Source organism: Podarcis cretensis, assembly GCF_951804945.1.
Source record: "Podarcis cretensis genome assembly, chromosome: 1".
NCBI lineage: Eukaryota > Metazoa > Chordata > Lepidosauria > Squamata > Lacertidae > Podarcis > Podarcis cretensis.
Window position 1 is genome coordinate 71,608,847 of NC_137170.1, and position 24,611 is coordinate 71,633,457.

General features: G+C 41.4%; 2 protein-coding genes and 1 long non-coding RNA gene across 18 annotated transcripts in view; 2 read left to right on the forward strand and 1 right to left on the reverse strand.

Annotated features, from left to right (window-relative positions):
* The window catches only part of TRIM66 (tripartite motif containing 66), a 52,297-nt gene extending 38,238 nt beyond the window's left edge, over window positions 1-14,059 (forward strand). For both annotated transcript variants that reach the window (XM_079965883.1, XM_079965882.1), the window contains exons 12-20: window positions 18-240; window positions 2,215-2,275; window positions 3,014-3,188; window positions 6,821-7,104; window positions 9,368-9,506; window positions 10,074-10,148; window positions 11,761-11,913; window positions 13,222-13,434; window positions 13,733-14,059. In XM_079965883.1, the coding sequence (XP_079822009.1) occupies window positions 18-240; window positions 2,215-2,275; window positions 3,014-3,188; window positions 6,821-7,104; window positions 9,368-9,506; window positions 10,074-10,148; window positions 11,761-11,913; window positions 13,222-13,434; window positions 13,733-13,792 (1,383 nt within the window). In that variant the 3' untranslated portion in view covers window positions 13,793-14,059. The remainder of the gene's footprint in view (window positions 1-17; window positions 241-2,214; window positions 2,276-3,013; window positions 3,189-6,820; window positions 7,105-9,367; window positions 9,507-10,073; window positions 10,149-11,760; window positions 11,914-13,221; window positions 13,435-13,732) is intronic.
* LOC307211014 lies at window positions 3,195-13,434 on the reverse strand. Its single transcript, XR_013836245.1, has 3 exons — window positions 13,294-13,434; window positions 6,970-7,100; window positions 3,195-4,105 (listed from the first exon to the last, which is right to left on the reverse strand). It is a non-coding gene; the product is annotated as an uncharacterized lncRNA (long non-coding RNA).
* Window positions 14,060-21,647: 7,588 nt separating the features above from the next.
* The window catches only part of STK33 (serine/threonine kinase 33), a 57,203-nt gene continuing 54,239 nt past the window's right edge, over window positions 21,648-24,611 (forward strand). For 5 of the 15 annotated variants that reach the window (XM_079966317.1, XM_079966316.1, XM_079966318.1 and 2 more), the window contains exon 1: window positions 22,227-22,452. The gene's annotated coding sequence lies outside the window, so the exon portion shown is untranslated. Of the gene's footprint in view, window positions 21,999-22,217; window positions 22,453-24,611 lie in introns of those variants that run through there. The other 10 variants (XM_079966321.1, XM_079966314.1, XM_079966322.1 and 7 more) reach the window with 6 other exon arrangements.

Here is a 24,611-nt window from a genome sequence, read left to right on the forward strand (position 1 = left end):
CCCTTTTTTTTTGCAAGCTGGAGAACGAAGAATTCAGCTCCATGACTTACCCTCTTGGAAGTGATTCTGTTGCTTCTCAGTCCAAAGACATCAGTGAGTTATCTCTTCCCATGCAAAATATTCTGGAAGAGCCTATTAATCTTTCAGTGAAGAAGACGCAGCCATGTGCCTCCCCTCCCATACTTATCAGCAATGCTTCCTGCATGCAGCCAGTTACTCCACAACCAAAACATATTGAAGGTATGAGGTTTTTCTTTTATCTTCCTTTGGCTTTTAAAATCCGTTCCACTGCATAGTGCGGTCATTTCAGGGTTGCCGTTGCTGCAATTAGCTTGTGTGGCACCTTCAAGACTTCCACATTTATTATGGCACAAGCTTTCGTAGACCACAGTCTGTTTAATCAGATCCATGAAATGTAATCCTAACTTGGCATTATGGCCTGTGTGTGGAAATACGTAGATGAGATCAGAGGAAAATGAAATGCAAAAAGACAATGTCATTCCTGTATGACCTCATTTCCGTATGTGCCCCCTCATATGTTTATATGGTTACAAATTTAGGATTAAATCATGCTTCAACAAGGGCTTATGCAATAATAAATCTGTTAATGTTTAAGGTTCCTTCTGTTTTTTGTAGTAATTTTTTTGCTGCAACAGACATAACACAGCTCCTTCTGGAAGTAATTCATTATGTTGCCAAGCTGAATCACAAAACTGACTACAGTTTCCTTGCCTGTTCTCTTTGGCATCCACAATACTTGCCCATGTTAGCAGAGAGTGACCTTTTGAGACCGGTGGAAGGGAAAATTGGGAGGGGGGGAGAGACATTGGCCCCCAAAGGAAACCATGAAATGGAGAAACACCAAGCTGCTCTCTGCCCTGCCAGCATAAGGGAGGCAGAGTTTTGGATTTGACAGTTCATCTGTCTGGGATTCTCCCTCCTCCAGCTCTTTTTGATTCTTCAGTTAATATAGTACAAAATAGTGATGTGCATCAGATTCAGTGAATCCTGCGCTCCAAGGTGGGATGCCTTGTAGACATTTGGGGCTTGTCAGAAGTGAACTGGGATTTCACAAGGCAGCATGAATCAAAGCTGAGATCCCTGAAGCACTTTGTGGTACCTTTGCACTCTATCCAGCAACCCCAAATCCCTTTTGTGCCAGGCTGGTGGTGGACTTCTGGATTGGGTTGAGGTGTCTCTCTGGCAGTCTCTGGCAGACTCTGTTGGTCTCCCGCTAGCCTGTGCTTCCAAAGTAACACCAGTATCACTCTGCTGCTGTGGTGTTCCTCCTTCTGCCTGCCAAATGTGGGGCAGAAGTGCTGCCAGTGGAAAACAGGACTTTTCATGGGACAGAGCATGCTGGAGACAGCCTGAGATCTTGCATTGACCCTTCTTTCATCATATGGTGGCTTGAGAGGGAGTTTGGATTGCCCCCGTAGTCATTAAAAATGTTGCTGGCAAGTGTCTGCTTAAAGCAAAATTAATAAGCTTCCCAACGCTAGGATGGGGTGATAGGAAAGAACAAGCAACAGAGTGAGGACGGAAAAACAGCTCTTGTCATGACTGGCAGGTCTAGCAGAGATAATGATTTTAGTGTTGTCCAATCCTGGTGCTTTGGGGAAGGGAACAGCTTTGCAGAACCAAAGCATATGGAATGGGAATGTGGGGAGTAAGAGGGATACCTCTCTTGTGTCTGCAGTTTTCAAACCAGTTGCCAACATACCACTAGGAGCAATTCTTTTTTCACCTACTCCAAAGCCATAATAGCTGCTCTTTCAGGTCAACCACTGCAGCTGTCCTTAAAAAAAAACAAAAAACACCTGGCATAATTCATGCCCTCAGAAGAGGTGACCTTGCAGGCAAATTTAATCCAATTTTGGACAAAATTAATAAGTTATATATGGTTCTTCAAAAAGAAAAAAATTAATCATTTAGAGGGGCAACTGTACATGCAGATTTGACTATAGTCAAGGGGGGGGGGGGGAGGCACAGCCATTTTATATTTCCCAATAGTGAAGGGAGAGGAGAGAAAGCCAAACCAGGCAGCCTTCAAATTGGGATCTTGGGGGCATAAGTGGGCTGTTTTACAAAATCCCAAATAGGGGTCTGAACAGAATGTTGTGTTTAGTGCATACCAATATAAAGTTCAAAGGAGGCTATGCATTCCCTTAGGATAAGACCACCAAATATTTTATTCATTTTCTTTTCTTGCAGACTGCCATAACTGCGAAGAGGAACATTTTGATATGGAAATTAAAAGTAATCAGAGCAACAGGTAACACCCAATTTGAAAGTGTAGCATTAAGAAATTGAATCCTTTTCCCCCCTCTTAGAAAGGAATATAAATCACATTTGTTGTAATAGCTCAGTTAAATTAAGTAATTCCAGATGTGAGAAGGATCTAGAACAAATTACGATAAAATGAGTTTTCACCACAATCCTCAATGCACTTCAACAAATATATTAGTAATCTGTGAAATTAATGTGTCAATCTGTGAAGTAAGGTATCACTTTAAAAACAACATAATGACATTGTTATTGTTGTCTGCGGAGAAATTGGTGTAAAACGAACCCATTAATTTTCATCTCAATTCTGTGAGTTTTACTGGTGAGGAAACTTAGGTTGAAACAATCGTAGGTCTGACTTTCCAATGGTGAGGGAGCCTGTGGGGAATCTGTTGCGCATCACCCTGGGATCTTTGGATGAAGGATGGTATACAAATTTAAACAACAACAACAACAACAACAACATCATATGAAGATCCTTGTACACAGAAACGTGCCTACAACTCCCATTCATATGTGAAAATTTGTTGATCCTGCATTATGAAGTATGAAAGCCCATTCTTGAAATTTCAGGTGTACTAATAACATCATATTAGAACGTTTTGATTAGCCATCTAAAAATACAAGGGAATCTGTGAAAACATATGGTATATTAACAGAGGTGGAATGGAGGGATGATTCTTACTAGCACTGATGACGTCAATCCACTCTTTAACCTTGTTCTTAGAGCTTGTGCCAAAGAGGTAAAAGTCCCTTATGTGCGACTGGAACGACTGAAGATATGCAACTCAGAGTCTGGAGAACTTCCAGTATTTAAACTGCAACCACAGAAGAGTGAACATGATGGAACTTTCTTGCTGATAATTGAATGTGGTACTCAGTCTTCAAGCATGGCTATTAAGGTAAGCTCAGCTCAATTCAGCTCGTTTGGTTGCTGTTTGGCATTGCTTCTATTTTACCCTGACACATTCAAATTCACTGATGCCTTTGACCAGCAGATTTGAATATACTTAGGGCCAGACTACGAGTGACAAGTAAGATCTGTGATCATATCTCTTGATGTCTTCATGTTTACTTATGAGCAGCTGCAGAGGCCCCTGAACTAGTTCAGAACTTCAGCACTGGGGACAGGGGTAAGCTTTTCCCCATGCCATTTCCCTGACCTAAATCCCCCATCTCAAGCTGCTGTTAGGGGAAAATATACAGAAACAAAAACACTGTATGTAGGTCAAAAGCTGGAAGCATCTTCCTTCCAGAAAGAAATAGACTGTACTGGCAGTGGCAAGTAGTGTGGGATGCTGCAGAGAAAAGAATAGGTGGTTCCCTGCACTATTCTTAACGAAAGCTGAAAGTACTAAGAGCGCTTGTGTGAATGGGAGACAATGGACTTCAAGTCTATTCCTGCCCTCGATGTTTATCAGAACAGCAGTACACAACAAGTGAAACCTTTCTTTGATAATTGCTGGGTTGTATTCAATGGAGCACTAAGGTGAACGTTCCATCCGTGCCAGAATTTCTCTGTGCACAACAGAACATTCTCGCTTTCTCCCCCTACAGTCCCCCTAAATCTGTTCTGTTTTATTCCCCAACTCTCTAGAGTAGATTTGAGGAAGGCAAAGGGAGTGTGCAAGGGGACAAGAGGAGGAGGGGGGATCCCCTTGAGCTAGTGCTAAACATTGCACTAGTAGAAAAAATTCATTGAGTACCGCCCAGGCTTGGCATCAGGTGACTTTGACTTTCTATAGGACCTGCTGACACTTTTATCTTACACCCACTTCCAAGTGTTTTGTCTGGGGTGATCTCTGCATAGGAGTTCTCCCTGTAATAAAAAAATAAACAGCATTTTTAAAAATTTAAAGTTTATCTGTTTTGCTCTGTTTAAGTAATAAAAAACTTTGAAACTGATGCAAAGCATTTTTCTGTTTAAGTGTAAGCAGAATCATCCTCTACTAAAACATTTCGCATACAATATGCATAGAAAAACTGTTGTGCTACTCAAAGGGTGCTAAATATCTCATTAACAGTGGTATAAACTGATCATTGGGGAAAGATGTACTTAAGTTTTATAGTGTGTTACCTAATCCATGGAATATTGTGAATTGTAGTTTCATGAACATCTGTTAAGAAACGTCTAAACCTGTCTAGTTGATATAGATCCTGGCATTTGTTTGGGTGGACTGGGTTCAGGGAGAGCCAGGAAGGGGTGCGTGTTGAGCCCGCTTTTATACACGCTCTATACAGCTGATTGTGCCCCCAAATACCCCAGTAATAAGATCATTAAGTTCGCAGATGATACAACGGTGGTTGGTTTAATTACGGCTGGAGAGGGGGAGATGGCCTACAGGAAGGAAGTTGAGCAGTTGGGGGAGTGGTGCAGGAAAAACAACTTATTGCTTAACTTAAAGAAAACAAAAGAGATCATTGTGGACTTTAGGAAATGTAAATTGAATATTCAGCCACGTATTATTGAGGGGAAGTGCGTTGAACAGGTCTCAGTGTTTCGATTTCTGGGAATGGAGTTGAGAGACGACCTAACCTGGGGAGAGAATAGCAAAGACCTGGTGAAAAGAGCACAGCAGAAGTTATATTTTCTGAGAATCCTCCGGAAAAACAATCTCTCAAAGGACCTGTTGATGGCATTCTACCATTGCACTGTGGAGAGCGTACTAACTTATGGTCTGTGTGTGTGGTTTGGGAGCTGCACGGCCAGGAAAAAAAAAAGCTATCCAGGATTGTAAAGACTGCAGAGAGAATTATTGGGTGCACTCTTCCCACCTTAGATCAAATCTATGCTGCCAGGTGCCATAAGAAAGCGGCAGAGATAGCACATGATAGTACACACCCCGGAAATGATCTCTTTCAGCTTCTGCCTTCTGGAAGAAGGTATAGGGTTATAAAGGCCAGGACTAGCCGCCTGAAAAACAGTTTCTACGCTAATGCAATTCTGGTTCTAAACGCAGCATAAGGGGTCTCTGTAGTATAGTGTATTTTAAAATGGGGTTTTAGAGTTTTTTTAGGGGTTTTTGAATGTTTTATGTAGTTTTATGTAGTTTTTATGTAGTTTTATGTAGTTTTTCAATTTCATTGTTCCGCAAGGGACAATGACAATAAAGATATCGTATTGTATCGAAAACTCAGCTGGTTTTTGCAGGTAGTGTAGACAAGCATTTGTTCACACAGTATAGCTTCAAACACTTTTGGATGCAAGGTGATGAGTGTAAAAATTCGGGTCTTTAGACTGAAGGCTGAATCCTCAGCACCAACCTTGTGCGGACTACATTTCCTTCTGCTGGATTCAGTGGACCTTGTCTTTAACCGTAGGGGGACTTCATGCACATTTAGGTGCCAAGCGAAAACGTTCCTCTACAACCAGGCCTTGGGCTAATTAACATCCAATACCCTTTTAAATGTGTTATGGGAGGGGGATTATTGTTTTGGTTTTGTTCTTATTTTTATTAAGTATTTTGTAATTTTAACATTGTAATTTTATGTTGTGTACTGCCCTGAGATCTGCACATGAAGGGTGGTACAACAACAACAACAACAACAACAACAACAACAGATTGATTAACAGATACATTACATTTCTCAGGAATATCATTTGGGATTGTGGCTATCAACCAGTTTAAGCCTTTTGAAACTGCTTAATCATCTGGATTTATACAGTACTGATTGGTTGATTAAATGTCAATACATTTGCATATTATCAGGACTTCAATATAGGAGCCAAAATATTGAAGAAGGGGCTAGTTTTTTTGTGAGTAAGAGAACATACAGTGTAATAAACAGAAGCTTCCACTGACCATGGAAATTGGAACCAGAGGAGGAAAAATGCTATTCAAACAAAATGCCAGAGTTGAAACCACTTTAAAAACGTGCAGGTTACATTCCATTGGTATTGAGAAAGATTTAGATTGAAAAGACATTAGCAATATTGATTTCAACTGAGTACAATCTGTCTATTGTCTGCTATTCACAGTGCTAGAAGAAACATTGTGGTGTTTTCAAGGTGAAAGGCATTTTTAAAAATTTACTTATATAATTTATATCCCACTACTTATCAAAAGTTATCTAAACGTCTTCTAGGTTTGGCTTCAAACTGGAATGAGGGTACATTTTAACATTTCTTTTCCAATATATCTGGCACGGGAAGAAGGGGCTCTGCTATTCTGAAGGTCATGCTGCCATACAAGCTACAAAATCTCAGTTTCACTAATTAGTTGGTTAATCTATTGATTAAACCAATTAAAGCTTCGGGCATAATTTTTAATGAATGTAACTGGGGACAATGCAAATATACTTGACATCTTGGTTAGAGCTCCCCACCCCCAAACCATATCATTTGAGGGAATTACTGCACTTAATGTGCTATGCGTTACAGAGAAACTGTGAGATAGGAATCCTCAATTGTGAATGCAGTAAAGGCTGCTTTCCTTGAGGCGTTTATTCACTGCATTTAATCTTCTGTACTATTTCAAAAGTTGCATGTGAAAATTGTAGGCTGCTTTAATTTAGATGTTACTTTTCATCCTAGGTCAATCAAGGAAATCCACTTGAAAGACATAATCTCAAGCCTGAGAACACGGAGGAAAGGAGAATCCCCACAAGTCAACTGACAGAGCCAGTGTTGCATCCTTCTGTAGATCACAGGCTCAGTAATAGTATGAAAAAATCTGTGCTTACCCAGGAAGACCACCCGATTGAGAACGAGGACTTCTGTGCTGTTTGTTTGAATGGAGGAGAGCTATTGTGCTGTGATTACTGCCCAAAGGTGTTCCATCTTTCATGCCATGTTCCTGCCTTGCTCAGCTTTCCTGTGTGAGTACATATAGCACATGAAATATCTGCTCCATTTGGTATATGTTTCAAGGTCCACTTCTTCGAATCTAATCCACTTTGTGCCACACACTCAGGTTTCATATATGGCTTTCAGTGGCTCTTTTCAGGTTGGATGCTTACTACAATGGTACCTCGAATTACAAACGCCTCAGGTTACAAATGCTTCAGGTTACAAACTCCGCTATCCTAGAAGAGTTATCTTGAGTTTAGAACTTTGCCCCAGGATGAGAATGGAAATCGTGTGCCGGCGGCGCAGTGGCAGCAAGAGGCCCCATTAGCGAAAGCATGCCTCTAGTTAAGAATAGCTTCAGGTTAAGAACGGACCTCCGGAATGAATTAAGTTTGTAACTAGAGGCTGTATTTGAAAAGTGTCCTGCTGCCAGTTAGTGCTCACAGGATGATCAACAGGATATCTTGGGACTTGGGTGCAGACGTTTGGTGGCTACTGGTATGTAAGTGACATTAGGCAGCCAGGAGGTGCATCTTCCATCTCAGAGAGGCCTATGTTCAGCGATCTTCAAATGGCGAAGATGGCAAGAACAAGAAACGGCTCAAGGTCTCTCTAATCTTACAAAGTTGATAACCTGGCAATGCTTTGCTAAAACATAAAGACTCCTCAGTCTTTGAGCTTGGAGAGGAAGGGCAGGATATAAACACCAGTTTTAAAGGAACTGCACTGTCAGCTAATACATTTCCAGCCCAAATTCAAGGTGTTTAGTGATGACATTTAAAGCCCTAAATGCCTTGTGACTTGGATGTTTGAGGGTGAGCCTTTCCCTATATTTAACTAGGCATAAAGATCTGCTGGAGAGGTTTTTTCCTATGTGTCCCCCCTGTGGGAGATGTATTCTATGTGGAGGTGAAAGAGAGGGCCTTCTCCACTATAGTTTCCTGGTTGTGTCATGCCTTCCCCTGTGTTGGCACCATCATTAGCTTTGTTTGGTGCCAAGTCAAGTCCTGTCTATAAACTCAACCATTTGGCGAAATTAGCTACTGTTTTATTTGAGCTGTTTATGTTGCTTTTTCTGCTGATTATTGGATTTTGTGGGGTGTATTAATTTTTAGAAGGTTTTATTGTTTATGTTGTATTGTTATTTTATCGACTGTAAAGTAAAGGTAAAGGTACCCCTGCCTGTACAGGCCAGTCATGTCCGACTCTAGGGTTGTGCGCCCATCTCACTTAAGAGGCCGGGGGCCAGCGCTGTCCGGAGACACTTCCGGGTCACGTGGCCAGCGTGACAAAGCTGCATCTGGCGAGCCAGCGCAGCACACGGAAACGCCGTTTACCTTCCCGCCAGTAACCGGTCCCTATTTATCTACTTGCACTTTGACGTGCTTTCGAACTGCTAGGTTGGCAGGCGCTGGGACCAAGCAACGGGAGCTCACCCCATCGCGGGGATTCGAACCGCCAACCTTTCGATCGGCAAGTCCTAGGCACTGAGGCTTTTACCCACAGCGCCACCCGCGTCCCTTTTATTGACTGTAGTACACCCTGAAATAATCTGATATAGCATGGATGGGGGGCGGGTTTGCAATCACCATACCAGGTCAGAACACTGTTCCATCTAGCTCAGCACAATCTATACTAACGAACAGTAACTCTTTAGGTTTTCAATCAGGACTATTTCCCAGGATTGAACCTGCGTGCAAAGAATTTTTTTTTACCACAGAGCTACAATTCTTCCCATGCTATATGCTACATGCATAGGGACACACATAATATCCATATATTGGCATCTTTTTGCTTTACAGTAATTTGTTTTGGTGGATTTTGAAGAAACCAGAGAACTTGATTCATGTTAGGTATGGAACGCATAAGAAACTAACACAGTGGGAAGTCATGCGTTGTAATTCTTGTCTGTGATGAAAACCATGTCAAATATTGAAGATAGCAAGGTAGAGGAGCAGTAGAAGAGACTTCCTGTGTTTGTTCATGTCTCTCCCCCCTCCCCATTACTGCAGTCTAGTTGTTGTTAAAAAGAACTTCATCACAGCTTCTTTTTTCAACTCCTGCTGTTTGCTTGTTGCATCCATGCCTGTACTCAATTAAACACATTGATTGTTAAAGAAAATACACAGTCCATCAAAATGGGCTTCTTCTGCTTGAGGTGACCAGGAAAGGAGAATTGTTCTCCAACATGGTGTTAAGGCTTCCTCTTAGGCATCTGCCATTGGCATATTAATTCAAGGACCAGTGATCTACAGCAACAATCTGATGTTGTATTTTCCTTCTGTGCTCCAGGGGCGAATGGGTGTGCACGCTTTGTCGCAATGTAGAGAAGCCAGAGGTTGCATATGACTGTGAAAACACACGTTTTAGCTACAGTAACACGCTAATGCCAGCAAGAATACTTTATGGCCTTGATGACTATGATCAGAAGGTAAGTCCAGTATCAACAGAAGCATATAAACATGTTTGAGTAATGTTTGAGCCCTCCTTTTCCAGACATGTACATTGTCTCTACAATATGTGCAAATGCCCCAAGGAAAACTACACAGAATAAAAATGTGAAGTAAAATACAGTAGACTCCATCTACACTGAACATAAGTCAGGACCAAATTACACATCCCAGTTTTGGGGGCAGGGAGGGTGGAGAGGATAGAGGGGGAAGCATATAGTTTATATCAAAAATTTGAGGTTTTCTACAATTCAGCGGTATACAAAATTTATTTAAGAGATTTTTTAAAATTAATATAATTGCTATAATGTTGGACTATAGCAATGCAAATGAAACAGAAACTTGTGCTTTTTTGTAATGGTAATATATGCTTAGTGAAAATTAGCCAAGGGTTTCTCCAACTTTTGCAAGTAGAGAAACCTGATTTAGAATTGGGTGTGAGTGGAATACTGAGAAATAAAGTATCTGGCCAAAATATCAACTATTAATGCAGGTATTCATATAGTTCTTTTATAACCAAAGTTAATTTTAAAACTTACATTTTACAGAAGTGTGAGAAACTTATACTTTCACTGCTCTGCAACAACCTGAGTCTTCCATTCCATGAACCAGTCAGTCCTCTGGTAAGTGTTACCAGAATTTAATTTCACATCTTTTTCCTATGCTTTTCAGTATGAAGGAAGCTTTGCTTGGTTAAAAAAATGATCTTAGGAACCCTCCAGATGACCTGTTTATTGAGCATTCTTCCTGATTTGCTTTTGGGGTATTTACGGTGTATAGTTATTCATTCATCTCACACTTGTCAATGCATTTCCCCATCACTTTCCTAACTGCAAAAGTCCAATTCTTCTTCTTCTTCTAAAGTAGATGTGTTGCACTAGGGTGACAGAGCTCTTTAATCAATTTTAACTGTGCAGACATTAAGTTACAGTATGTGCTTGAATCTCTTGCTAAACAGTGACAGTCTGGAGGCACCCTCAGCTCAGATGGTGGGCTACAGCTACTTTCTACTTCACAGTATTCTTTCTCAGAAGTGTTCCACTTCTCTAGTTTTGTCACTATAATCATAAATAGAGTGCTATTATATCTCTCTGTCTCTTCCCACCCATTCTGCCGCCGCCCACCCCAAGCAGGAAAAGCTGAGCTCCTTTAATCTTATCTCATCAGAAGCCTGACGTTTGTCAGCTAAGGAAAACTGTACTTGGCTTGACTCACTGCATCATCTCACCAAATGGTGGGATGAGAAAACCCCTCACCAAAGTGTCCTGAGCAAGCTTTTCAGTCATGGGATAAAATGAGGGGCCAGTAACTAGTTAGAGAGCAGGAAGCAGAGAGCAGAAACAAATTGACAATTGTCACAGTGGAAGGAGGTAATCATTGGGGTCCCTGGAGGATCTGTATTGAGACCAGTGCTTTTAAATTTACTCATAAATAATCTAGTTAGTAGTGAGTGATGCGGTGGCCAAGTTTCTGGAGAACACAAAATTATTTAGAAGCACACAAAAAAAGAACAGTGAAGAGTTCTAAAAAAAAAATATCCAAACCAGAACTGGCATCAAAATGGAAAATACATTTCATTGTAAGTAAATGTAATTTTTTGCCCACTGTGCATCATTGTACGTGTGTGTGTGTGTGTATGCGTGCTAATAGTGTCTGAGCTAACAACGCTTGAGCAGGAAGGGAATCATAAGGATGTGTTGAATAGTTCATTGAAAATGTTGACCCAGTAAATGCTGTGAAAAAGCCATATTCCATGTTGGAAAGGAATCTAAAATAAAACAATTCACAATTATTTACTACACGTTAAAGAGAAAATTCATGAACACATTAAATATATCTACTTAGCAACAACCATCAGGGACTGCTGAGTCAGAGAGCTGTCTCAGTAATTCAACCGCCACTTCTCCAGAAAAAAAATCGGTTGGATTTTAGATGAAGACATTTCCCCTGCCTAAGCAGTCTCTGATGGTTGTGGGTAAGCAGATGTGTTTACTGTGTTTGTGAATTTTCTTATTTAATGTACAGTAAATTGTTGTGCACTTTATTGTTATGGTTATGTTAAAGCTATTTTGCATAATTATGTATAGCATTGTGTTGTGATGTTAGGGATTTATAAATAAACATGTATAAAAAACAAAACTGTGAATCTAAAACATATTCAAGGTAGAAAAAACACTTGCCTACTTCACAGGAATGCTTTTAGCTGTAAAGAATGATTGTGATATTTATTTACAGGCTCGACATTATTATCAGATCATCAAAAGGCCCATGGACTTGTCCACCATCCGGAAAAAGCTCCAGAAAAAGAACAAGCTGCAATACTCCACCGCTGATGAGCTGGTAGCAGATGTGCGCCTTATGTTCTGGAATTGTGCAACATTCAACTATGTAAGTTCTTGCAATTCAGAATTCACTGCATCACCTGGGCAAATAATGTGGGCAGTGACTATTCCTCTCCATCTCAACATAGTGTGAAAAAATAGCAACCTAGAGAAAAGATAGCAAGTAGGGACGCAGGTGGCGCTGTGGGTTAAAGCCTCAGCGCCTAGGGCTTGCCGATCGAAAGGTCGGCGGTTCGAATCCCTGCGGCGGGGTGCGCTCCCGCTGCTCGGTCCCAGCGCCTGCCAACCTAGCAGTTCGAAAGCACCTCCGGGTGCAAGTAGATAAATAGGGACCGCTTACCAGCGGGAAGGTAAACGGCGTTTCCGTGTGCGGCTCTGGCTCTGGCCAGAGCAGCGATGTCACGCTGGCCACGTGACCCGGAAGTGTCTCCGGACAGCGCTGGCCCCTGGCCTCTTAAGTGAGATGGGCGCACAACCCCAGAGTCTGTCAAGACTGGCCCGTACGGGCAGGGGTACCTTTACCTTTACCTTTTTAGCCACTAATCAAAGGCAATTTCTCAGTATTCTGGACAAAAGATGCAAATACTACAAATACTGGCAGTAATTCTGGAGTGAGAGACCACAATAGGTGGTGCTGAAAATCTATTATTCTCTATTATGTTACATTCTCATTATCTTCATTTACAGGATCCTCTGCTTTGAAGGTTTTTCTTTTTTAAAAAAAATAGCAAGTTATTTCAAAGGAATGGACAGGAACCTGATTTATCCTCCTTGCCCATGATTATTGTCACTCATTGAATAAATTGGCTGATCCTTGCCTTTGTGTTGCCTTTGGCTGTTGCACCTGAACAATGGCGATAACATACCAGGAAAACCTGCCTTCTGTGCTGGGGCTTTGGAATATTATTTGGCTTGTCCTTAGATATTTGCTATCTACAAAACTAATTCTGTAGGGTTCAGCACCTTGATCTTTTAGAGAAATTTACTCACCATTAATAGGTAATCTAAAAAACCTGATTTTCCTCCCAATGTCTGGTTCCCGTTTATTTCCTAATACCACTAAGAAGCCAGCCTTCCCATGCTCACCCGTGGTTTATTTAACATTTTGGAAAGATTCTTATTTAATGTATAGTATTATTTATTTTCATATACCATTGCCTTGACCTTTCTTCTCACTCTGTGCCGGATAATTCTCCTGGGTGGTTGTTTTCTATTTAACTGTAAATTGTATCAATTCTTCAAATGATGAGTATAATAATAAATCAAGAGTTTCATAGATTTAGCAACAGAGAGAGCATGTCTTACTAAGTGAACCACATGCTGTCGTAACAAATTATGATGCCTTCTCTTGCAGCCTGATTCAGAGGTAGCTGAGGCTGGACGATGCCTGGAAATATTCTTTGAAAGCAAGTTAAAAGACATTTACCCAGAAAAGCAGTTCTGCGCGGTGCAGCAAGATGACTCTGATTCAGAGGAACATGAAAATAGCCAAGTGGCTCCCAAGGGATTCCAGTGGCCCTCATACAGACAAGAGTGTATCCAGCCCAAAAGAAGGCGACGGCACGCTGTAAGAATACAAAAGCAATACAGAACATAACAAAACTTGATTGTTTAGTGGCCCCAAAGCTAATTCTTTCCACAGCTTTTAATATAAAGCTTTGACAATATGCTTAGGGATGTACTGTATTAATAAACTTCAGTCAGACCAGGGTGATTCTTTCTTCATGTTCAGTTTTGTAAACAGGTTAGTGCTTGAAGGTCTTGCAAGCTACCTAATTATTTTGCCAAGTAAAATGGAGTGTGAAACAATATTTGAAAAGACTAGCTTCTCTAACAATTTGCCCATTTATTTCCTTTGTACACAGGAAAGTGAAAAGACTAAAAGACCAATGTTTTGGCCAGCTAAAGGTCTTTCTCAGGTGTGACGTGTGGAGTGCCGCAAAGAACAAAACATCAATCAAAATAAGATGTGCGTAAGAGGGGAGTCAGAAAATGTCTCTTAAGATATTTCACCTGAACTTCATAGCAGTGGTCAATCAATTTCATTTTTAGATCCTATGGGGAGATTACATTTTCAGTGTAATGTAATTTTAATAGGTAGTAAGACAGCTATATGCTGTCTTAACAATTTGTGTTTACACTACTGTTTTGTCATATGCAATAGTTATTAATAATAAAAATAGGACATTTGATATGCTGTTCTTAAAATTATTTCATAAATTCTCATCGCTTAATAGATTGTAGCTGGAAACAGCCATCTGGCAACATCACTAGTAATTCCACACATATTTATAGTGTCCATTTCAATTTTACCATATGTGGCAGTGTCTAAGCCTATTGTCTCCTCTAGTGAAAAAAATGAATCCAAAATTCATCTGGTATGAGTATGCACTGTTCCCAATGCAATTTATAGCCATTGTTATGTTGTCTTGCTAACAAAATGTGGCAACCAAAGACCAAATCTCTGGACATCAGTTGAAGCAATGCTTCCCATGGAGTTAAGCAGAGAGTTCTTGGTTCTGTGTTTACTAGAAAGTGATGTGTAAAGAAATAACACGAGAACTGCATTCAGGAATTCTACTCTTTGATTCTAGAAAAGGAAAGGAGCTCCCCCCATTGTTTTCAATTCTCTAGGGTGATTGTGCACCAGAAGTGGATTGGTGCAACCAACATGGGGAGCAGAGGGTGGGTGGAGTGAAGTTTGACTGTCCATTTAATACCAGCAGCTCACATTATACCTGTGTTCTCTTTATGCTAATCCCTTGTCTATGTGTACTGCAAACAGATACAGGATAATTATGAAGCCAGTCAATTGCTGAAATGAGCCTGACTACATAGGAGTGAGACCGATAAAGGCTATTTCTGAGATGCATCAGTTTTTCAGAGCCTTTTTTCACCCTCCCACTTGAGCAGTAAAATTTAAAATGCGAAGGAATCCCTTGCAGACAAATCATAGCAGAAGCTGAGATACAGTTGTTTCACTCAGTATAATGCCTCAAGCTCTCAACCCTCATGTCTTCTTTGAATCATAAGAGTTGGAAGGGACCCTGAGGCTCATCTAGTCCAAGCCCCTGCGATGCAGGAATCCTGCCCACAGCTGTCCCTGGGTGGGTTCGAACCACCAACCTTCTGGTTAACAGCAAGATGCACTGACCCACTGTGCCACACACAACACTCTGTGAAGCCTCATCCATAATACATCCCCTGCAGTCTCTCTTTAGCCTCATTCCCAATCCCAATTGCTATACTGCTAGTTGGGATCAGGTGTGATTGCAGGTGGGGTGGGGTGGTCTTCTTAGATGTCCTGGTTTTCCTCTGACTCTTTAAAAGGAGAGTCATTTTAACTCCCCCAAAGAGTAGTGAGTTTCCAGTTATACTAGATTTGCTGTAAATGAAGAGAGTTTTTCAGTCTATATGAATTTCTTGAATATGGTATCCATGGTTGTTATAATAGAGAACACGTTAAGCGAGAGTTTATAGAATTACTAGCCACACCTGAATATTTTTTTCTGTTTTCAATGTTAATATGGCTCAAAATAAATGCTGTAGAAAAAAGTTGTCTCTTTTCTTATTGTATAATAAAACAATCATTGAAAAAATAAATAAAGGAAACATTGAAAAAAGAATTTAAACCGTTGAGTCTAAATTATTTCCTTGCCTGTGTCCCTTGGCTATCATTCGTATCTAACTCATTCAAAGAATGAAAAAGTATTCCTTTAAAAAAAACACCCAGTACAAATACTAATTTAAATCATGCATACACAGAACAGATTTATTAAAAAATATAATGAATACCACCACCACCAGTTTTACAAATAGTAGTAATATAATTCATTTAAAATATGTTTGGTGTTTGGCAGCATGTCTTTATTAGTTTTTCACATTTGTTAAAATGTTAATATTTGGGTAATCCTCTTTTATCCTCAATGAATCATATGAAGTAGATTGGTTTAAAATAGAGTAACTGGTTCACATCATCCACTAAAGCTTCATTGCTGAATTTGGACCTCAGTTCCCTGTTCCATGCCCAACACTTTTATCTGTTGTACCACAGTTTTGAACAGATGTGAATTAGAACATTCACAAAAAATGCTTCTTATCCATGCTGTCTAAATAATGTTGCAGGGTGGAAATGCTAAAATGGTGTGCCTATCAGCTGTAAGAGATAGTAATTAGTTGCAGAGGAGGAGAGCACTGAGTATCTTTCGTAAGTGTATTTAAGACTCAGGCGTTATGGTGTAATCCTATATATATCTTCTCAAAAGTAAGACCCAGCAATTTACTGCCAGGTAAGTGTGAATAGGATTGCACCATTAGACATTTTAAAGTCAAAGCCAATCAATACCTAGAATTATGCCCTGGTGGATAATAGGAATCCAGTGCAGATACTGAAACATATTTTGGTAGCTTTTCTGTTAGAACTTACTCTTTTTAAGAGGCAGGCTGTTGTGTTCTGCAGCAACGGAAGCTTCCAGTTTGCCCTGAAGGGCATGCTGGGTCATGTATACTCAAGGACACAGTTCATGTAGGCCAAATGCAATGTTTGTTTTGTAATTCAGCTATAATGTTTGTTTCTAAGACAGAAGTAGTCCTATTATTACTCTGAAGTCTTGGTAGAAAAACCAAGAACTAAATTTGAGATTTTTTTATTTAAAAATTGTGAGCTCTTTAAAATCCTTTAGTCAAAAGGTTTTCTCTGAATTCTCAAGAGGACCCTTATCAAAATCCACCAACAATGAAGCAGCACAGCTCCACCCACCCACCCATTTTTATTACTTTCCCATCCACAGACTACTATTTGCTGCTTCAGCAGGTGGCAGTAATTATTTTAGAACTGGAAAATGTATCACCATCTCTGAAATAACACCAGGGGTTATTCAGTTGTCCTACAAAAGGGAATTGGCAGTTCTATAACAGTTAACTTTTGATATTAAACTACCCTGGCCCTGTAAACATTTAGCACCATTCTCCTGTACAGTACATCAAAACAGGACACAAAAGCTTTGATAACTTACCACCCTTAGAGAGTGTTGGTAAAGGTAAAGGTAAAGGTACCCCTGCCCGTACGGGCCAGTCTTGACAGACTCTGGGGTTGTGCGCCCATCTCACTTAAGAGGCCAGGGGCCAGCGCTGTCCGGAGACACTTCTGGGTCACGTGGCCAGCGTGACATCGCTGCTCTGGCCAGAGCCAGAGCCGCACACGGAAACGCCGTTTACCTTCCCGCTGGTAAGCGGTCCCTATTTATCTACTTGCACCCGGAGGTGCTTTCGAGCTGCTAGGTTGGCAGGCGCTGGGACCGAGCAGCGGGAGCGCACCCCGCCGCAGGGATTCGAACCGCCGACCTTTCGATCGGCAAGCCCTAGGCGCTGAGGCTTTAACCCACAGCGCCACCTGCGTCCCTGTCAGAGAGTGTTGGAGATACGTGCAAATGTGTATGTGAATCCGGTCTTGGGTGTTTGATTTTCGTTGTTGTGTATACTGTGTATATACGGACAATGACAATAAATTTATCTAATCTTAAAAATATCAGGTACCATTGTTTTACAGTTCCTAAGCTGTTTTTGTGTTTTACTTTTTGTATATGTGCAGTACCGTAGTGAAAGGTGCTCTGTACCCATTTCATTTTATATGCTAATTCATAGGGGTTCTGAATAACAGTAATCCTTATTCTTAGTTTAGGAATTGACACACTTCAGAACTGCTTTTACTATAATGGTGCTTCTCAGGAATTATTCCCCCCGCCCATGAACCTACTTGAAATTCATGATCAGTTTCTGCACTGTCTCTTTACCAAGAGAAGTGTAGAAGGAGTGGGCGAGAGAGAGGGAGTTCTTTTCAGTAGTTGCCTGTAAACTACAGAATATTTACTATGCTGGGAAAGGTTAACTTAGTCCTCACTTTGCCTAATTTTAAAAGGGTTCTGTTTTAGTTTGGCAAACGTGTCATAGTAAGAGACCCTCTGATTATGTTTTAGCTTCCTGTTGCTAAGAGTTTTTATAATGCTGCGTTTACTGTTTATTTATTTTTTATTGCTAGGATTGGTTTAATCTTGTGTGATTTCTATTTCTGTTTGCATACTGCCTTGAGTGTGATATTATAGAAAGGGGGCAGGGTATGAAATAAAAACCCCCTAGAAAACTGCAGCAGTAGCTGTGTTTTATTAGGTACTGTATATGTATTTTATTTAAATACAGTTAAAATATTTGCATCTATATTTGCAGAGACATTTACTCAAGGGAAATGTGAGTTAGATGTCCAAAAATGAAAGCCTGCCGTTTTAGCTGCATTATGTAAGCCTGAGTCTCAAAGGCACCTATTCTCTTCTGCCAAGAGTAAATAGCAGCAAGTGTTGCTATGAGATGATGTACCAAGTGGTTTTACTGCTTCTCAAATGGGGAATCATATTCATGAAAACAAATGTTAGTGGTTTAGATAAAACCTATCAGTGCACAAAGCTAACAACATATAAATCACATTGTGAAACAGAGTAATAAAAGAGTAAGCAGCGACAAAATTTCAAAATGCATCAGAGTAAAATCCTACATTAGCATAGCCATGTGTTCATATGGTTCCAGGTAAAAAGCAAACCAAACTTGGAACAGTCACAGCATCACACTGGGAGGACCAAATACTTCACATACACTCAAGTTTTCAATGTGGAGGCTGGAACAGATAAACCTTGTTTGGTAGTAGGGACCACCACCACTAGAACCACTCCTTATATGCACAAAGAAGGGAAAGGGAGTTTTTAATACATATGTGTGTGTGTATTCCTTGAGTGTACATCACTTTCTTTAAGGACCCATCATTGGCTACTCTATGCTACAAGTGCTACATATGAATTAGCATATTAGTTACATGTAATAAATCACATTTTTAAAAATCATTCTGGGAGAAACCAGGAGTTGATGAATCAACTAGCTTGTGATACTAGGTCAACAAGACTGCATAAAGAATGATAATATATCATAAAACCACCATGCATTCTTTTTAACTATACTTGTAATGGGGCAATGTTTAAACATTACAATGAGAGATTTTTAAAATGTATTTATCCAGCATATGCACTGTCAAGAAGCAAGAACATAATTGCCTTGGCTGTGATCTGAAGATGTGAAATATGGATGCTGCAGAGAACTTCTTGCAGTTGCTGAAGGAACAAGTCGCTTTAAAATGTGATCAGTCACTTAGCCCTTTGATAGTAGGAACTGCTGCGGTTGAAGCAGCAAGTAAAACTTCAGTTGCATGCATAGTTCTCTGTCATGTGCTTGGTATCATCTCTTTGAATTGCAGCCCTAATATGTTAGTATGGGAGCTTTGCTGTGGTGTTGCGGAGAGTTCCATCTTGTTCCCCATGCTATTTAACAACTGTATGAAACTACTGGGAGCTGTCATCAAATGATTCGGAGTGAAGTGTCACGAGTATAAGGATAGCACTCTACCTTTCAGTCCCATCTGAATTAGGAGTGATGGTTGAGGTGCTAGACAGGTGCTAGGAGGGAGTTATGGGCTGCATGAGGGCCAAAAAGTTGAATCCTGGAAGGACAGAGGTGTTACGTGTTCCAAGTTCTTGAGTCCAAGAGGTGGGAAGACAGCTTGTTGAGGATGGGGTTCCACTTCCCTGAAAGGAGCTGGTTCATAGCTTGGGTGTACTCTGGATTCAATATGGTTCCTTGAGGCTCAAGTGCCGTTAGTGGCTAGGAGAGTCTATTTCTTGCTAACGCTGGTTTGCTAACATGGCGACTTTGGGACAGAGCTTACTTGGCCATAATACTCCATGGTCTGGTAACTTCCAGATTGGATAATAGGTGCCCTTGAAAACAGCTCTGAATTTTCAGTTGTCCAAAGTGCAGTGGACAGATTACTGGCTGGGTTTCCATTTAGTTCTCATATAATCCTGGCTTTAAAACAGCTGCATTGGCTGCCTATTAATTTCTGGGCCCAATTCAATATGCTTAAGTTAGTGTATAAAACCCTAAATGACTCAGGCCACAAATATGTGAAAGACTGTCTCTTTCCCCACAGACCTCTTGGATGTTAAAATTGGCAGATAGGTCCCTCTTCGTAGTTCCACTGCCCTCAGAAGTTCTGTTGGTGGTGGCCTGGGAAAGGGCAATCCTTCTGGCAGCTCCTAGTTTGTGGAATTCCTTCTCCACAGAGATACATCTGGCACCATAATTAGCTAACTTCTGACACATATAGAATTGCTGTGTAAAGATTATGATGTAATCAGGATTGTTACTATAGCTAGCACTGGTAAACACAATTTTTTTTTATTGTAGTACTTACTTACAACAGGAATTTGTCTTGACCATTTCATTTATCTAAGGTAAATATCATTTATTTAACCTGCAACTGTGGCTCACAATAGTTTGGACCTTGGAAAAGGTCACTGTACCACAGCCCATTGTTCAGTGCTTACGGTAATGCTATTTTGTATTATTAAATAAATACAGGTTGCATTCTTCAAGGATATGCTCCTGGCTGCCCCTGAACGATGGACAATTTTTCAGTGTCAAGCACAATAAAATTTTGTTCATCTCTGTTAGACCAAATGATACACCAGAACGTTTAGCACAGGTGACACCACCTAAAAGATGGAATGTGTATGCACACCTACCTCCCCCATGCTAATTGTTACCTCTTCCTTGGGAGATTGTGTATCTATGTAACTACTTCAGACTGTGTTTGAATGTTTCCCTTTCTATACATGAAAAGCTAACGTCAATAAGATGAGTCATCTACCTGATTTACTCATGATCCAAATGTGCAAGGAATGCACTTGCAGTTGGACCCTGCTACAGTCGAGAAAGGACTGTATCACATGTTATTTCTGCACATATAAATTTTCAGTGACAACATCCTTCTATTCGACATAACTTTTTTCCACATGGATCACTTGAAAATTGTTGAGGGTCTTGACAGACCACTTGATGATTTTCCTGACTGTTGTAGTAGTTGTAATATGCTGTGCTAGATGCTGTACAATTTTAGTTGTATTTTACTGCTTCTTTTATGTCTTATTACCTTGTGTGTCCATAACATTGAAACTGTAATACAAAAAACACAATATAAGAAATAAAAGCAATTAAAATACAATTAAAATCAACATGAATCTTTGATGTGATTGATGTCTATTGATTTCAACCACAAATTGATAGACACACTGTGGACCACATGAATGAAACTTGCAGAGCACTTGTGGTCTATGGACCACAGTTTAGGAACTCCTGACATAAGGATCGCATAATAACAGGTAAAGAGTTGCAAAGAGCACCCATTCCTCATAGCAAGATTGTACTTTCCCTTATGCAAATTGTATATTGTGCTGTTGGTGTCAGTTGAGGGCTTTCCTGCTACAATAAAGAGATAATGTAGTGCCACACAGTTAGAAGTTGTTTAAAAAGCTCAGAAGTGATCCTGTTTTGAGGCAAGATGAGGAGGGTGTCTCAGCAGGCATATTTTGGGCGCTGTTAAAAGGTGGCATCAGAGTGGGACATTTGATTTACAGGACACGATAATCTGAGCTCATTCAGCAGAGCAATGAGACTCTTAATTCCAGGATCATGGGTTTGAGCCCCACACTGGGTGAAACATTTCTGCATTGCAGGGGATTGGACTAGATTACCCTCATGATCCCTTCCAACTCTACAATTCTATAGTTCTCCTGTGCAAGCTGCACTGAGGTGTGGGAGCTAGTGGGGTTGTCCCCCCTGCAGATACCGAAGTATATTGGGCTGGGCGCCCCCCACCTCGGCCTAAGCTCCTTTAACCCTCGTTTCCAACAACCCTGCGCCAGGGGGGCAGTCTGCGGCTTACACTGTATGTCCTTGCAAGGCATTTGAAACTTTACAAAGCAGCCTTGCTAAGTGAGGAACTAGAAGGTGCAGAATTTGCACATTATGGTACTCGGTGCAACTGGCTCTTTCCTGCTTCCTGGGGCCATGTCTTGAGCACACCACTCCTTATACGCGAAAGAGCATCCACGGCAGTAGCAGCAGCAGCAATAAAAACTGCGGAGCCAAGTGAGCCTCGCGAAATCAGAAAGAGGACAATCCCAACGGACAAGTTTCGCAGGGAGCTGAGAGACTCCCAGCCTATGCACGCTTTTCTGAGGGGAAAGATCCACGGTATTCAATGCGATTTACTTCCCAGATTGCCCTGCTAAATTTCCTTGGAGGCTGGAATGGTGGGGCAGAGCGGCGGCTGCAGCCGGTTTTTGAAATGCAACTTTTTTCAAAGCGAAGACCAAGTTCTCTCAGAGCGCCCGCCCTTCTGTTACCGAGAGAAAAGCGAAGGGGAGACGGGAAAGTCCCACCGCCCCTTCCTCCTCTTCCTCCTCCTCCCTGAGGTGGGGCCGGCCGGCCTCTGAGGAGGGCGGGGGGGGGGAGGGGGTTGCAGGGAGGAACGTCTCCGCGCTCTGCGCTACTTTGTCCCTGCGAGGCCCCTGTACTACCCGCGGTGCCCAGGCTGTGCGGCTGTGGAGAAAAGTTTCTGCATGCGCGAAGGGGCTGAAGAGCCGGCTGGGGACCGAGAGGCGGGAAAAAGCCGCCGCCGCCACGGCAGGGCAGTGGGGTCGGTGAGGTGTGTGCGTTTGCCGCTGCGAAGCGAGGGGCGAGAGGGGGAAGGAGGGTGGCAGCCAGGGAGGGAGGCTGCAAGTTGTCCGGTTGCCATGACGACGAAGAGGATGCCGGCTGCATTTGGGCGCCCGGAGCGGCCGCTTCCAGGGAGGGGAGCGCAGCATCTCCGCCGCTTGTGGGCGCTTTTCGGGGCTGCCGGGTGAAGGAGGGACCTGCTTGTGTTTTTGTCAGCCAGCTTCCTTTGGGGTCCCTCACAAGTGACTTATTCGGAGATTCTGCCGTGTTATCCGCTCTCAGAGGGGCCGGCCGGGTTAGGCTGCAGCAGCAGCAAAAGCAACGTAGAGGCTGGTGGCAGCTTACTCTGCTATTATAGTTTAATAAATCGATCTAAGGCGTTGCATGAATATATACGCGGGGTAGGCACGCTTGTGGAGGACGGAGGAGAGGTACAGCTCCTCTGGCAGTGATGTTGCAGCTTTAAATGCACGTGTTATTTATTTATTCATTTGATTTATTTATAAAAGCACTTATACACTGCTATAGCGTAAGCCATCTCCAAGCGGTTTACAGCAATAGTATCTTCACAGAATAAAAGTGCATTAAAAATTAAAATCAGATGTATTCTTAATTGCCTGTGTAAACTTGGTAGCAGAGAAAGGTTTTTTGCAGGCTGAAATAGAGGGTGCCTGCTGAATCTCTGTTGGCAGAGCATTCCACAGGACAGGGTTGATAACACCAAAGGCTCGGTTTCTTGTTGCTGTCAGGTGAGCCTTGCCAGCTCTGGGGAAGACTAATGATGCTCAGTGATCAAGCCGGGGTAGAAGAGTTTAGGCTGTCCTTAAGGTACCCTGGACATAAGATGTTTAAGGCTTTTAAAATTAATACAATGGCTTTGAACCTGGTTTGGTCGTAGATATGCAGCCAGTGCAGATGTTTTTAAAAAATGCCACATGATGTTGGCAATGTGCCCCCATCCACAGTCTAAGTGCCACATTCCTCACCAGCAAAAGCTTCTGATCCAGGCCTTAAGGAAGCCCCACGCAGAGTGCAGTAATCCAGCCTTGAGATTAGCAATAAATGGACTTTAGTGGCCAGGCTATTCCAGGAATAGCTATAGCTGGTGAAATAGGCAGAGCAGGTAAAAGGCACTCCTATTCACAGAGGATACTTGACACTCTAGTGACAGAGATGTGTTGAGGAGTATCCCCAAGCTATGCACCTTTTCTTTCTTATCTTGCAACTGATAAGCTGCCTATCTCCTGCACACAGAAACTACCTATCCAAAGAGACTCCATCTTTCCAGGAATCAAGTTTATTGGCTCCTTCAGATACTGATCCAGAGCTTTCATATGTTCATATGAGCTTTCATATATTCAGAGCTTTCATATCTCCTGATTCAGATGTTAGGGAGCAATAGACACCTTGCTCTAAAGTTCCTAATGACTTTCCTTCCCAATGTGGTGCCTGTCAAATGAATAGATGCCTGCTACTTTATCTTGTCCTTCAGAGTTAGAGAAAGAATCAGATTCCTGGGTGGCAGCAATGATTAGGCTTTCAGTCTGCCAATAGTCTTGGATTTTTCCAGGCCTTTTATTCTTTTTTGGGGAGTACATAACTTTAAGGAAATACATTATTTCAGAACCTTCTTGTTTCCTGAACTAAGCAGTCCTGGTGCCATAAGGCAACATGGAAAGTCTTTTTCATAAACTCACAGTTCTCTGCAGAAATATTACTGCACTTTCGTATATTATTGTTTTGTTACTGTTATACAATTCAAACTAGAATGTTGTCTTTGTAGCTTTTACAGAATTGTCTGAATCAGGAAAAACTATCCCAGCAGTTAAGCATTTTTAATCAGAAGTAAGTCCCACACAGTTCAGTAGGTCTAACTTTTATGTGATTATGCTTAGGACAGCAGCCTTAAAGTGTTTTCTCATATGAGACCTAAATTGATTTGGAGCTTTTTGTATCCTGTTTGTATACAATGAGCATAGCGTGTGACATAAACTTTATGCAAAAATATAGCATAGAGAGAAAACATTTGGAATGCAATGTAAATTTTATATTGCTTAGCGTTCCAAACCCAGATGAAGCAATGGCTGCTTTTAAGACAGGAACTGGGACCCTGTGGCTCACCAGATGTTGTTTAACTCCAATTCCCAC